Raw genomic sequence first — 16160 nt, 5'->3', positions numbered from 1 at the left:
TCCTAAGGTGTTTTGCATAGGCATGTGGTGTGTTGAGGAAAATTTCACCAACTGATCATAATGTAACTGAAATACTACTGGAAATGTCTTGTTGCAGCTGCACAAAATAAATTGTAATTGCTAGAGAAAGAGAGAGAGTGTGTGTGTTGCAAGTCCAATTTGCCAATCCATTATTCTTCATTGAGACTAAGGTCCGTACCAGATTGCTCCCCACCCTGTAGTACTCCCCCACAAGTTACTTTTGGTTGAAAATTTTGGCAAGTGATCTCCATCTAGAAGAGCTTTTGAGTATGTTTTTGAGAAAGTGGAAATGAAGAGTTAGAGGAAAATTGAGCAGTAGCTGCAAATATTAGTTTCTATGGTAGCAAAATGATAAGAAGCCCCCACACAGAGCTCAATAAGCAGCAGAGCACTGTGTTAGCATAATGTTGGCAGCTGCCTACCCAAGCAATAGATTAGTAAATTTTTAACACTTTCACATAGCCTAGGAACTCTGAACATCAAGCTTTCACTGGAATAACTAGCAGAATGAAGCACATGCTCTGTAGCGTTGTACTTTCAGAATCAGACACAGCTCCACATTGGGAGGAAATTCAGAAGCAGAGCCACCCGCTCCTAGGCACTGTTTCTCTTAAAGCTCCATGGCATACAGAGCAAGCCAGCTATCCCACTACTTTTGAGGGTACAACATTCTGAGGGTGTCGTTCTAAGGACAGTGAGCTCTGATGGCCAGTGGGCAGAAAAGGATGGATCAGTTATGCCACCACTTCTCCCCTGTCTCCTAAGTAGGAGCCACCAGAGAGTAGTCTTTATGCTCAGAGGTGCAAAGAGAGCACACTTGCCCTTGCATTGACTTGTACATGCTCAAGGGTCAGACAGAGTTTATGGTGGTAGCTCTAATATAGCCATTTTACATACACCTCTTACTTCAGCAGTTGTGTACTGTATTTAAGGCCATTTTTGCTAAGGGTTGCCAGGTGTGCGGTTTTGAACAGTCCGGTATTTGCACTTTTGTCCAGGAAACAAATTGAGAAAATATCAGACATATAAATGTCCGGTATTTTCTAATTACGTTTTTATTATTATCATGAGTATCAGTACGTAGTTGCGTACTGCCTGGCTGGTAGATACACTCACACTGCATGAGCGTGTCTACCAGCCAGCCAATACAGGCAGTCCCCGACTTACGCGGCTCCGACTTATGTCGGATCCGCACTTAACGAACAGGGCTTTTCTCACCCCGGAGCTCACGGGCGGCGGGTCGCCACCCTTGTCCTCCGGGGCGAGAAAAGCTTCTTCCGGTCTCCCTGGTCCGCTGGGGGGGTCCAGCAAAGCCGCTGGACCCCCCCAGCAGACCAGGGACACCCGAGCAAAGCCGCCGCCTGGGCGGCTTTGCTCGTTTGCCCGGGAGCAAAGCTGCCCAGGCAACGGGACCCCTGCCGCCTGGGCTGCTTTGCTCCTATCCCCCTGGTCTGCTGGGGGGGTCCAGCAAACCTGGGCGGCTTTGCTCGGGTCTCCCTGGTCTGCTGGGGGGGGAAGGGGCCGCAGTTAGTGCGCCCCCCCCCCCCCAGCAGACCAGGCTTTTGTTGCGGGACGCCTCGGGTAGAGCAGCTGGGGTGCTGCCGGGTTGGTCCTGTGGGAACCTACCGGGCAGCGCCCCAGCTGTTCTGTCCCAGGCTCCAGATTCAGCAGCTGTTGAAACTGATCAGGCTGATTCCAGGAAGCTGGGGGCAGAGCAACTCTGCCTCCGGCTTCCTGTAGTCAGCCCCTGGTCAGTTTCAGTGGCAGCAGCTGAATCTGGAGCCAGTTCCGACTTACATACAAATTCAACTTAAGAACAAACCTATAGTCCCTATCTTGTATGTAACCCAGGGACTGCCTGTACGCAACTACGCAGTAGAGAGGGCGGATGGAATCCCCAGCGCCGGACTCTCCTTTGCGCACTGCCAGGACCGTGCGCGGGACAGGCAGCACCCCAGGATCTGCGTGCACCTCGGCCAGCCTCGCTCCCTCCCAACTGGTTCCCCCCAGGCCAGTCCCGTTCCACCCAACCCCCTCCCGGCCAGCCCTGCTTCCCACCAGCCAGTTCCCCCCCGGTCAGCCCAGCTCCCCCCGATTCCTTCCCAGCCAGCCCTGCTTCCCGCCAGCCAGTTCCCCCCGACTTTCCCCCCATCTGAGATCAAGTGTGTCTGGTATTTTTTTAAACCATCTGGTAACCCTATTTTTGCTATGAAAAGGATAACACACTCTGATTAGTCTTTCCTGTCCATTTTCAGAGACCTTTACAACATAAGGGAAAATAAGACACTGCAAGAAAAACATGCTGATTACCAAACAAATGGTGAAATTATCTGTAAAGACTGTGGGCAAGTAAGTGGGTGTTTCTTTTTTCTATTTTGTGCTAACGTATTTGTCTAATTACACTGACTATTTGAACTGAAATACAACTTTCCTTACATTTTTCAGGCGTGGGGAAATATGATGGTGCATCGAGGTGTAGACCTGCCTTGCTTAAAGATCAGAAATTTTGTAGTTGTATTCAAGGGTAAGAAAACCTCAAACAAAGTTTTCAAAAAATGGGGAGAGCTGCCAATCAACTTCCCAGTCTTTGACTATGCAGAGCATTATGTTTCCAGTGATGAAGATTAAGAATTTGTTCAAGAATGTGAAGAAATCCAAATATTCAACATTTTTTTAACTTCTGTGATCAGAGGGGGGTTTTTTGCACACAGAAGGCCAAATGTTGCATCTTGGACATTACGGAAGGCCTTGAATGTGGTAAGACTGCTGTGTGAGAAGAAGAAGGCTGTGGAGATGACAGGATTATGCTATAGGGCAACTGTGTGCATTCCAGCGTGCAGTGGAGGTTTCGGGTGGCTTGAGGGAAAAAGAAGACCCAGTGCAGCCGGGCTTTAGTCTGGGTTCACAGAACAAACCTATTCTATCTACAAAATCCAATCAACTGTTATCAAGGTCTACCTTTTTAATTGCAACTGTCTTTTTTTTTAATTGTAATGAGTGCCTTTTGCTGGCTGTGGTTTTCTTCAAATATTTTTGGGGTTTTATCTCAAAAGACACTTATTTACAAAATGTCTTGATTTTGTTTGTTTGTTTGTTTATTCAAATGTGCATGTGAAAGCAGGGGCCAAGAATACGTTTTCGGTGGCACAGTGGAGTATAGGGTAAGCAAGCAATAGCCAGTATAAGAGTTGGTGACAGCCACTAATCTGGTCATTTCCCTCCCCTTCTTCTCCATGCTTACATTGCTACTACCTTGTTGTCTCCATTTCTACATTATGCCCTGGAAGAGGAGTCAGGTGAGGGGAATAGATTTACTTAGTGCTGTTTTCCAGAATACCCTGCTTCTCATCCTTTATGCCATCAGTTGGTGACTCCCAAATGTGTTACATGGTCAGACTAAAACTAAACCAGTATTAAAACATGGTTTGAAATAATAATGTCTTTATACTCATTTAAATATCCAGCCTCTCAGATCCTAGAACTTAAGCAACAAATATAGTTTTCCATGTGCAGTAAGATGAAAAGACTGTAAAATGTTTGAGGTAAAATAAGGTAGTCCCTGTACATTGTGATGCACCTTATTTCTTGCAACCATAAGTGCATAGACATTCAGATACAGTAATTGTTGAAGCTTTCCTTCAGGAAATATTTTTTAAACATTTGGTGTGAATTCCTGGCCCTATATGAAGTTGATGGTGAAACACCTATAGATTTCAATAGGATCAGGATTCCATAATTGAAATTTAAAGTGCAGCAATGCTCTGAAAAGTAACTCCAAAAATGGCATCATGTGGTTCCATATTTGTCTCACTGACAGATTACTTACAAGTAAAACTGTGTTTTTGTTTTGTCTTCTGAACTATCAGCCTTGTAAACTCAATCTGGAATGTCTGAAAGTAAAGCTGTGTTCTTTGGAGTATCATTGCTGGTAACCCTGCCCAAACAAGGTGTCAAAAGTGCAACTGAGGTACAATTGCATTATTCCCCTTTCTGCAACTCAAGATGAAGATCCTGCAGTTGAAACATAGCTATAAATTCCTTTTGATTGTGCACAAGATAGAAAGCAATCCAGAGCAGTCTCTCTCACATGTATACTAGTTTTATGTTTCTGAGGCTATGTCTAGACTGCACGCTTCTTTCGGAAGAAGCTTTTCCGGAAGAAATCTTCCGAAAAAATTTCTTCAGAAAGAGAGCATTTACACCGCAAAAGTGCATTAAAAAAGTGATGTGCTTTTTCGAAAGATCGCATCCACACTGAATGGATGCTATCTCACATGGAAGCTGTGATTGCTATGGACTGAGTGGCCACCAGGGCATCTGTGCTTTTTCCTAATTCCTCTTCTTTTGAAAGTACTCACTCTTCCCCATCCACACACAGCTTTTTCTGAAAGAGCTCTTTCGAAAAAAGACCTTTTCCTCATAGAAAGAGGGTTATCAGTGTCAGAAAAACCACTCTATTCTTCTGATTTTTTTTGAAAGAACGCTATTGTAGTGTGGACGTAAGTGAAGTTTTTTCAGAAAAACTCTTCAGGGTAGACATACCCTAACAGGCGTAAAAAGTAGTATGAACTTGTTTTTGTTCTTAAAGAATCAGTGTCTGCAAGAAGCAGATATGTTGAGTTGGAACTTCTGTACCCATTAGGTATTATATTACATTAACTTGTTACATAAAAAATCAACATAAGTTGTAATTGGCAGAAAGTAGTAGCATAACGTGGCTATCAACAAACTATGGCATGAGACTATGTTAAATTTTAATTTACATGTCAATATCTATCCTGATAGGCTCATATCAAATCTGTACTATTTTATTTAAATTCTAGCCTCCATTGCTCAGGTAACTCATGGGAATCTCTGTTTGCTGATTAGCTCAGGAGTCAGTTTTAATATTTGCCACTTTAATTTGATTGGGTATTAAAATGCATTTAAAAATACAACTAATCTACATTTCACGATATGGAGAAATATCCAGGTATTTCTTATGAAAGCAGTTAGAAAGCATGTAGTACAGGCTGAAACTCTCTTAACTGGGATTCTCGCATCCAGCAACGCTCATCTTGCAGGACCAGAGAGTCCCGGTGGAAGACAAGTTGCAAAGACCCTGCAGGGCCAGCAGGGCAGTGGGCTATCAAGTTAATTTCCTATCATGCTAATAATATGTATGTTTTAATTTAGATTAATTCGGTAATAGTAAAAAGCTGTAATGCAAGAAATCTTCTAAAAGCTGCTCTCAGCATTCCCATAGGCCTGTTGTGTTAGCTTGACTGATGTCTGGGTTCAAGGTGTAATACACTAGGCCTTATGTCTGCCCAAGTTTGTGAAGGCCCTCTAATACTAACACAGCAGCACTCAACTCCTTGGGTGAGGGCTTTGCCATTAACCCACCTGGGTACCGGTCCATGTCCTTTCCTAGCTGGGGCCAAGACATGTTGGTATATAAGAGTCTAGCAAGAGCCCCAAATTAGTGGTCCTACTGCTTGTACCTGTCTGTGGGCATATGCTGCTTGCTTTCCCCCACAAACATCCGATCACAAGACAGTTGCTGCCATGCACTGACTGGGCTATGTGGCAGTCCAGATGCAATTAGGCGTAGGAGCAACATGGGTGCAGTACAGCCCAGCCGTAGGCTGTCTGGTGAGTCAGATGTGTGTGGGGGAAACCCTGCAGTGCAGTGGCTCCTACTCTAGGTTATAACAAGACAGTACAGCCTCTGAATGCACTTTCCAATGAGTGCATGTCTGCATTACAATCAATTAGGGTATGACTACACTACAAAGTTAATTTGAACTAACAGACCCACTCTGGCCAACACCAGGGAAACTCTTCTGACCCCCCTCCCGGCCCCGGAGCCCTTAAAGGGGCACGGGCTGGCTGCGGTGCCCGTGCCAGGTGCAAGCCTGCCAGCACCCAGCCAGCAGACCCAGCACCTGGCACGGCTCGAGCCAGCCACCCGCTGCCACCCAGCCCTCCGCCTCTTCCCGGGACCAGGCTGGCGGCTCCCGGGAGCCTGCCCAGGTCCGCAAGAGGCGGGCGCCCGCCAGGTCTAGTGCAGATATCGTGGACCTCATCAACGACCTCCGCACTAGGCACAGGAAAGTGGCCGTCTAGGGCAGGATAGCTGCCAGCCTGGCCACCCAGGAGCAGGTTTGCATGAAAATCAAGGTGGTCCACTGAGACCCCTGAGCCCTGAGCTTAGAATGGCCGTACTGGGTCAGACTAAAGGTCCATCTAGCCCAGTAGCCTGTCTGTCAACAGCGGCCAACACTAGGTACCCTGGAGGAGATGGACCGAAGACAATGACAGAGCCATTTGTCTCGTGCCATCCATCTCCAGCCTTCCACAAACAGAGGCCAGGGACACTATTTCTACCCCCTGGCTAATACCACTCCATGGACCCAACCTCCATGACTTTATCTCACTTCTCTTTAAACTCTGTTATAGGTCTAGCCTTCTCAGCCTCCTGCAGCAAGGAGTTCTACAGGTTTATTATTTGCTTTGTGAAGAAGAACTTTCTGTTATTAGTTTGAAGCCTGCTACCCATTTATTTCATTTGGTGTCCTCTAGTCCTTCTATTATGGGAACTAATGAAGAACTTTTCTGTATGCACCCTCTCCACACCACTCGTGCTTTTATAGACCTCTATCCTATCCCCCCTCAGTCTCCTCTTTTCTAAGCTGAAAAGTCCCAGTCTCTTTAGCCTCTCTTCATATGGGACCTGTTCCAACCCCCTGATCATTTTAGTTGCCCTCCCCTCTCCCATCTTCTCTCTTCTCCTCTCCCACCTCCTTTTCCCAGTCTCCCCGAGTTTTGTTCAATAAAGAGAGTTTCTATTTTTGAACACGTGTCCTTTATTTTGTACATCAGGAAGGGGGGTTAGGGAGGGGTAAGTGGAAGGAGGTGAGGGAGGAATGGGGTACGATCCCCCGATGGGGAGGACTAGGCTGGCTCTGTGGGCTCCTTGGGGTGGAAGCTCTCCTGAAGCCTCTTGATTGACCCCCGCTCCAGATGGCAGCCTGCGGCAAGTGTAGCCGGGCTGATGGCTGAGTGCTGTGATGTGCCGCGTGTGGGCACTCAGGGCACTCCAAGCCAGGACTGCTTTGCAAGTGGGGAACTCCTGAGAACTGTCTGTCTGGGGTGGGGGTCGGGTCCCTTTAAGCACAGCCCTCGGCTAGCCTGAGACAGCAGCTCCACACTCTAAATCCTAATCTGATGCCCTGCCGGCACTGCTTCCAGCCATCCTTAACCTCGGTTCAGGGTCCACTCAGTGTGGACATGCTAGTTTGAATTAGCAAAACGCTAATTCGAACTAATTTTTAAGTCTAGATGCGCTAATTCGAATTAGCTTAGTTCGAATTAACTAATTCGAACTAAGTTAGTTCGAATTTGTGCTGTAGTATAGACATACCCTTAGAGAGCAGTGTTACACTTGAATGTAAGAACATACATAAGCTCACAGTCCAGGTCATGGGGTTATATGGAGTTATATTTTATCTTTCGTCCATGCTGCAACAGGCCGTTTGCAAGATCAGAAACTGAGATTAGCAGACTTCCGTGATTGAGACATGATCTCACCGAGATACCAGTCGTAGCTTATTTATGCTTTCCCAGGACTGAAAAAGGGGAACTTAGATCTGGACCTTTCACACACACAGGATGGTAGGAAAAATATCCTCAGATTCAGCAGCTGTATCATATATATATAGTAGCCCAATGACTCTGTAATACTGAAACGCTGGCTGTTCTCTCTGGGCGGCGCTGTTGCCTCCTGTTGTGGCACTCGGCTGACTTCTGTATCGCTCAGCTGGGCTGCCGCACGGGAGCAAGCAGTACAAGTGGCTGTTTGGGCCCCATGCTCCCTATGCAGCACCCCCATGCTGCATGGGGAGTGCAGACCCCAAACAGCTGCTTGCTCCCGTGCAGCGGCCCAGCTGAGCGGCACAGAAGTCAGCCGAGTGCCACGACAGGAGGCAACAGTGCCGCCCAGAGAGAACAGCCAGGGGGCAGGGCCTGATCAAGTGTGCATCTCTGACATCAGGAAAGGGTGCCAGATTCAAAAAGAGGAGAGGACGTGAAGGAGGTGGAGAACAGCAAGCGAGCGTGAGAGAGACGCAGCAGGAGGAGAAGAGAAACACAGAGTGAGAGGCGGGAGGGGGAGAAGAGAAAGAGAGATGGAGAGAGAGGCAGGAGGCAGATGACAGCTGAGAGAGAGAGAGGGCGAGGCAGTAGAAGGAGAAGAGAGAGAGAGGCTGTTTGTACCGCTTGCTCCCACGTGGCAGCCCGTCTGAGTGGCGCAGAAGTCAACCGAGTGCCACGGCAGGAGGAGAAGGGGGGCGGGGCCTAGATGAGTGTGCATCCCCGACGGAGACAGAGAAGAGCAAGGAGAGAGTGAGAGGCAGGAGCGGGAGAAGAGAAAGAGAGAGAGAAACCAGAAGCTCAGGAAAGAAGACTAACGTGGAGGAGAGACCTGAAAATTACATCTTATAATGAGCTAATTGGCTAGTTATTATATAAAAGTCCCAAATAATTGATTCAGGCTGAGTTGAGTAATCAGGGTACAGGATGTGATAGTTGACCACAAAGGCCCGCAGCAATGAATTGACATATATGATAATAAGTTAAGAGCAATGATATGTTGACCAATAGGAAAAGAACACTTCAGCATTAGAACCATCCCCTATTGAATATGCATCAAACATGTTATCGTCAGGGTCACTTAGTATAGAAGTGGGACCCCAGCCAAGGAGCGAGAGGAAAGAGAAGGTGTAGTCCTTGGAAAGGCCAGAATAATGGCTCCTTGTGATGGGGAAGGTGAAGATAATGAGAGAGATGATGAGCTAACACCTAAGATTGTTCTAGGAGGAATGATGTACGTCTATGGTAAAGAAATATGGATGGACATTCCCTGTCTCATGAAATTGAGGTGTTTGTGACTGCGCTAACCATATTAATAAACTATATTTGTAAATATACAAGAGTTTCTATAGGATAAGTGTTGTAACCATGCACATCAGGGTTCCCAATCATAGTATGATTGAATACTGGCCCTCATCCTGGGACAAAGCACCTGTCAATCCTAAAGGTGGGTAATTGGAATTTAAACATAATCTTAAATCAGGCTACAGGTGCCCATAATGAGCTGATGGTGGGGCCATCCTGCGCATGGCAGCAGGTCTGCCAGTGGGGTTGGGAGACATGTGTGTGGCTGCCTGGCGGGGCTGAGAGCCACAGCAGCTTGGTGGGGCAGGGTTCTGTGGTGCATGGCTCCCTGGCAGGTCCCAGAGCCCTAGCACGGTGCACACTGCTTCCAGGCAGGTTCCAGAGCCCCAGTGTGGTGCACGCAGCTGTTCAGTGAGACCCAAAGCCCCACCTTGGTGAGTGCAGCTACCCTGAAGGTCCCAGCACCAGCAGGAGGTGAGGCGTTGGCCAGGAAGCTAACAGGCCTGGTTTGGAAACTGGCAGCAGGGGATCCAGAAATTACCTCTCCTGGTCTGGCAAAATCCCTCCCCGAGGGTGCCAGACCAGGGAGGTCCAACCTGTACTACCTGCCAATAGCGGTTCTGTGCTTCACCAAATATCATGTTTTTTATTGTCATTCAAAGTAAATGCTGATTTTGACTTTACCCCAATCAGTCTCTACCATATTTCAATTAAACTTGATGTTCTGCTTATCTGAAGTGATAGCTGCTCACTTTTCAGTGAATAAAAGGGTAATAAAATAAATGTGTATCTCTTTTTAAGTTTTCCACTACAGGAAGACTGTAGATTACAATGTTCATAAACTGTATAAATTGTGGCATAGATAACTGGTGTGGGAGAATTTAGATCTATAAATAATCCAATAAACCACTACCTCATGGATGGAAAAAACTTTCTGACGTCAAAAGAACAAAGGCCAACTGATTTATATCCACTCAAATGTTCTCCAATAGGATACTTTACATGTCCTTTAACGATACTGTTAAAACAAAAAAAAGGGGATACTGGCAGATAAACAGAACATGGCACATGTGGGTTGAATTTTATATGAACATATCTCATTTATGATTATATTCGTCCTCTTACATCTTGTGTAAAATATGATAGAATTTATAAATGAAAGCGTTATTCTTTTTATTACTGTCTTTGTCCTTATTATTCCTTTTTTGCCCTCTTTTTAAAAAAAATTTGCAAACAATGCTGCTTTGTACATGTCATCCCTAGAAAAACAGGTTTTTTTTAAGTTATACTGTAATATTATTAGCAGTTTTAGTGAAGCTGACCCTGTTTCAGCAGTTTGACTACTACTGGGAGCTGTTGGTTATTCTGCAGTGGCTGAGTTCACATTTTATAAGCCCAAACACACGTGAACATGGGAGCCTAACTCTTACTCATTTTTTTAAAACACCGTAACTCATATATACGGAGTGTCTAATGCTATAAGGTAAGGTTGCCAACGTTCAACTCACACAAAACCAAACACCCTGCTCTGCCATTCTTTCAGATCTTGCCCATGCTCTGCCCTTTCTCCAAATGCTCCTCCACGCACTTCATCTCCCCATCACTCTCTGACTCTCCCCACCATCACTCGCTTGCTCATTTTCACTTATCTAACTCAGGGCTTGGGTGTGAAAGAGAATGAGGGCTCTGGGGTGGGGATAGAGGTGAGGAGTTTAGGGTACAGAAGGGCACAGGTGCTATGTGGGGGTGCATGTGGGGCCACGTCACCTCTCAAAGGCAGGAGAGGATGGCAGCAGGAGTCCACACTATGCAGCCCCTCTCCTCCATATTATTCACCAGCAGCGGTGGTGGGGAAGGCACAAGCTAGGCGACTCCAGCCCATGCTACACCACTCCCTAGCTGTGTTGCTCCGGAGAATGATGGGAAGAGGTCGGACAAGGCATGGTGGAGATGAAGCAAGAGGTGGGTAAAGGCGGGACTGGTGCCCCCTTTCTTCCCTGTCACCAGTTGTCAATACAGGAGGAGGCTCTAGGCAGGGGGATGGGTCTGAGCGGGTCAGAGTATGGGAGAGGGCTCCGAGCTGAGATATGGGAAAAGGTAAGTGCTCTGGGATGGGGGTGCAGGTTCTGGGGTGGAGCTAGAAATGAGGGGTTTAGGATGTGGGAAGGGCTCTGGCCAGGGGGAGGAGGTTGAGATGTAAGGGGGCTGAAGGTTCTGGTGTGGGGTGCAGACTGGGGGGTGTGCTGGGCTAGAGATGAGGGTTTGGAGCATGGAAGGTGAATCAGGGCTAGAGCAGTGGTGAGAGCCTGGGAGAGGGTCAGGGATGCATGTTCTTACCTCAAGTGGTTCCCAGAGGCTATGGCATGTCCCTGCTATGCAGACTCCCAGCCAGGCAGTTCTGAGCACTGTCCTGTCCTCAGGTCGCAGCACCGTCCATTGGCCTCAGTTCCTTTTCTGCTCCCAAATTCCTTCCGAGGGCTTGCACTTCAACCCAGACTCCAATCCCTTTCCACGGTCTAGAGATGCCACCCCAGCTACCACCCAGAACTTGCATCCCGTACTCCCTCACCCCAGTCCCCTGTCCCAGCCTAGTGAAAATGAACAAGGGAGGAGAGTGGGAAATGGAGGGAGCAGGGGCCAGAGTGAGTGGGTTGCTGAGCTTCAGGGAAAGGGTAGAGGTGAGGCAGGTGTCTTTAGGTTTGTCCAGTCAGACCATTGGCAAGCCTACTGGGTGGGCACGAGGAAGCCCCAGCTGTGCCAGAAAAGCGTGCCCAGCAGCTTGATGGGCACCAGCCAGCACAGGTGTAGCATTTGCCAAACAGTCAGGCAGGCCACATCTGTGGCTTGGGCATGCATGGTGGCCCATTGACTGTTCTGTCATGGGGCCTGGAATTGCTGTCAGTGTGCCTGTTCACATATTACATAATGACTCTGGGTTCCTTTATAAATCCCATGTTCTAAAAGACAATTTTGCAGTGTTTTGGAGAGGCACAGAGCTATCCTGAAGAACAAGCTATAATACTATCTGCTGGTGGTTCCTGTTCCAAAATGGGGTGTTCTTTTTCCAAACCTCTTCTGCTTCTTTAGCGCCATAAGAGGGGAATCTCTACTATTACACAGCAAAGGTTGCTTTATTTTTATTGCATTTATGCAAGGCAATGAATGGGGGTTAGGTCATACATATATCTTTGGCTTCTGGTAATTCATGTGCTATCGTTCTAGTGATTTATGGTATGTTTGTTGCTAGGTGTTCTATCATAGGCAACCAAGCATGCATGCTTCCTTATATAATGCATAACTTATAACCCCGATTACTGAAGTTCCAGTTCACACATTGGATAGACAATTTCCACTCTAGTGCATTTGTTCACATAACGTGGTAAACTCAGTGCTCATGCAGGAAGTGTGAAGTTGTAAAGATGGGGCTAAATTGTCATATCTGTATCTGCTTGATTCATCTCCATGTATTGCCTTATGGACCCAAAGTCCTCCAGGAAAGTGACAAATCCACATAAGGTTCCTGATTGCATTTTGCACTTCGAACTCTGGTTTCGCTGACAGATGTGGAGAGGAAAAAACTGAAGTGTTGCGTGCCCACAAAAACTCATGATACTATTTATATATTTTGGTTAAAATGCTACAGGACCATTGTTGTTGTTTTTTTAAGTTACAGACTAACATGGAAAGTCCCTCAGACTTTTAATCTCTAGGGGTATGTCTACACCACAGCATTAATTCGAACTAACTTAGTTCGAATTAGTTAATTCCAACTAAGCTAATTCGAACTAGTGCATCTAGACCTAAAAACTAGTTCGAATTAGCATTTTGCTAATTCGAACTAGCATGTCCACATTAAGTGAACCCTGAACTGGGCATAAGGATGGCTGGAAGCAGTGCCGGCAGGGCATCAGATGAGGACTTAGAGCGTGGAGCTGCTGCCTCAGGCTAGCCGAGGGCTGTGCTTAAAGGGACCCGACCCCCACCCCAGACAGACAGTTCTCAGGGGTACCCTGCTTCAAAGCAGTCCTGGCTTGGAGTGCCCTGAGTGCCCACACTGGGCACATCACAGCACTCGGCCATCAGCCCGGCTGCACTTGCCGCAGGCTGCCATCTGGGGAGAGAGGGCAATTGGGGGGCTGCAGGAGATGTTCCACCCCCAGAAGCCCGCAGAGCCAGCCCAGTCCTCCCTATCGGGGGCTCGTATCCCATTCCTCCCTCACCTCCTTCCACTTACCCTTTCCTAGCCCCCCTTCCTGATGTACAAAATAAAGAAAACGTGTGGTCAAAAATAGAAACTCTCATTATTGAACAAAACTCGGGGACACTGGGAAAAGGAGGTGGGAGAGGGCAGGGCAACTAAAATGATCAGAGGTTTGGAACAGGTCCCATATGAAGAGAGGCTAAAGAGACTGGGACTTTTCAGTTTAGAAAAGAGGAGACTGAGGGGGGATAGGATAGAGGTCTATAAAAGCATGAGTGGGGTGGGGAGGGTGCATCAAGAAAAGTTCTTCATTAGTTCCTATAATAGAAGGACTAGAGGACACCAAAGGAAAGGAATGGGCAGCAGGCTTCAAACTAGTAACAGAAAGTTGTTCTTCACAAAGCAAATAGTGAACCTGTGGAACTCCTTGCTGCAGGAGGCTGTGAAGGCTACAACTAGAACAGAGTTTAAAGAGAAGTGAGATCAAGTCATGGAGGTTGGATCCATGGAGTGGTATTAGCCAGGGGGTAGGAATGGTGTCCCTGGCCTCTGTTTGTGGAAGGCTGGAGAGGGATGGCACGAGACAAATGGCTTGGTCACTGTCTTCGGTCCATCCCCTCCAGGGTTCCTAGGGTTGGCTGCGGTCGGCAGACAGGCTACTGGGCTAGATGGACCTTTGGTCTGACCCAGTACGGCCATTCTAAGCTCAGGGCTCAGGGTCGGGGGTCTCAGTGGACCACCTTGATTTTCATGCAAACCTGTTCCTGGGTGACCAGGCTGGCAGCTATCCTACCCTAGACGGCCAATTTCCTGTGCCTAGTGCGGAGGTCGTGGACAAAGTCCACGATGTCTGCACTAGACCAGGCGGGTGCCCGCCTCTTGCGGTCCCGGGCAAGCTCCCAGGAGCCGCCAGCCTGGTCCCGGGAAGAGGGGGAGGGCTGGGGGGCATCAGGTGGCCAGCTCGAGCCGTGCCAGGTGCTGGGTCTGCTGGCTGGGTGCTGGCAGGCTTGCACCTTTAAGGGGTCCCGGGCTGGGAGGGGGGGCAATAGAGTTTCCCTGGTGTTGGCCAGAGTGGCCACCAGGGAAAGCTGGGGAGGACTAGCCTCCCACTAGTTCGAATTAAGGGGCTACACACCCCTTAATTCGAACTAGTAAGTTCGAACTAGGCTTCGTCCTTCTACAATGAGGTTTACCTAGTTCGAACTAAGTGCTCCGCTAGTTCTAATTAAGTTCGAACTAGCGGAGCGCTAGTGTAGCGCCTATCAAAGTTAATTCAAACTAACATTCGTTAGTTCGAATTAACTTTGCAGTGTAGACATACCCTAGGAATTGATCACTACATTTGTGGATTCCTAGGAGCACACAATAGTTCAAGTAAGATTAAATGTAAGTTAGGTTCACAGTGCTTTCTTTCTGGTCTAAGTTCTATTTTGTATTTTCCCATCTACATTTGGTCAGGTGTCATGGACACAACACACACATATATATATCCCAGGTTCTTTATCTGTAAAATGGAGATAATTTATTTGCCTAACTGTCACAGTCGTGAAGAGTAATTAGGTAACATTAGTAATATATTTAGAATGTGAAGAGAGATTCAGGTTTAAGCTCAAAATTTTGAAACATGGGTATATATGTTAGGCATCTAAATACACAGGGATGTGCAGCTGATTTAAGAAGGTCTGTGTTTATAGAGCTAATTTGAGCCTCTGCACTTCCAAATGGCATTTGGTTCCCCAAAGTTTCATATAACCTCACTCTATGTAGAGTATTGACACCATCTTCCTTGAGTTCACTGTTGCTGCATGGCAGTGGTACTGTCTGTCTACTCCCTCCTGTTCACACTTAATTCCCAACTCCACCCACAAAGACCTGACTGACTTGTGTGTATGGTGACTCTACTGTGAGTTAAATATCTTTCATAATGGCATATCTTAAAAGACAGTTTCAATAGTTGGGATTTTTTTTCATTTTTAGCAGGATGCTACAGTAGCTATAAAAGCTTTGAAAGCTGTTTGACCTCCTAGGCTCAGAGCATATGACATTACCATTGTGTGCAGCAAGCAGGCTTATGTGACCAGAAACTGAAGTTAAAGTTGTTGCTTGTATTGTACAATGTGAGGTCCCATCCTTTGTTCTTCCTCTGGTACAGCAAGGAAGTGCCAGGCTCAGATCCTCTCAGGAAAGGAGGAGTGCTTACATAACATTGTACTTATATAACACTAGAAGATTTACCCAGTGTTGCTTGAATCCTTAATTCAATTTTTTTTGGGGGGTGGTGTTAGGGTTAGGGTTACTTAAAATGAAAATGTACATGCTTCATTTACATAATTGCTCTGGGATGGGATGGGGATGAGGGGTTCAGTGTACAGGCTATACCAGGGAGAGAGTACAACCCTAATCCTCTCTCGCTGTAGCAGCTTTGAGCCAGGTGAGAAGCACCTCACCATGGCCACTGCAGCGGGCATAGCTGGGGAAGGGGTACATGTCCTCCGGCTGGGGCAGGTTCATCTGCCCCCTGTGCTCCCCAGCTACAGTGAGGAATGTAGCAAACTGTGCTCTTTCCCCTTGTTCCCTGACAAAGGGGAACAGCCAGCAATGTTCTCATATTAATTGGAGGAGCTTCAGTCCCCACCTTCCTAAAGACGCCTTTGGGGCTAGAGCCTCGTGGCTGGGGCGGTCCCTAATGGGAGGAATGCACCCTCACCCAGCCCCTTTCATTTGTCTGATGATTCTGCCTCTTTTCTATATGATTTCATGAAAAGCAGTCCCATTCTGGGCACATCCCATTTTCCTGGCACAACTAAACCCTTACCTGGCTCTAAGTTATGATAAGAAGTTGAATGCCGCATTTGGTGGCACTAACTGTTACCATTTAAGAGTTCTTGAACAGACAGACACATGAGACAGTCACACAGACAAATGCTCTCAAATAAAAAGTAGATTTCTCCCAATCTGTACATATGGCATGTAAAAAATGTGATTCTAAGGGCAAAATTCT

At 47.1% G+C, this 16160-nt stretch overlaps 1 protein-coding gene across 1 annotated transcript in view; it reads left to right on the top strand.

Moving 5' to 3' along the window:
• Nucleotides 1-3458, top strand: part of IFIH1 (interferon induced with helicase C domain 1) — a 44789-nt gene extending 41331 nt beyond the window's left edge. Inside the window, exons 15-16 of the mRNA XM_006114847.5 lie at nt 2277-2370; nt 2467-3458. Coding sequence (XP_006114909.3) covers nt 2277-2370; nt 2467-2649 — 277 coding nt within the window. The 3' untranslated portion in view covers nt 2650-3458. The remainder of the gene's footprint in view (nt 1-2276; nt 2371-2466) is intronic.
• Nucleotides 3459-16160: the final 12702 nt, after the last annotated feature.

Source organism: Pelodiscus sinensis, chromosome 7 (genome assembly GCF_052426305.1).
Source record: "Pelodiscus sinensis isolate ZL-2025 chromosome 7, ASM5242630v1, whole genome shotgun sequence".
NCBI lineage: Eukaryota > Metazoa > Chordata > Testudines > Trionychidae > Pelodiscus > Pelodiscus sinensis.
Note: the sequence above shows the minus strand (reverse complement) of the source record. Positions and strands in the feature narration are given on the sequence as shown.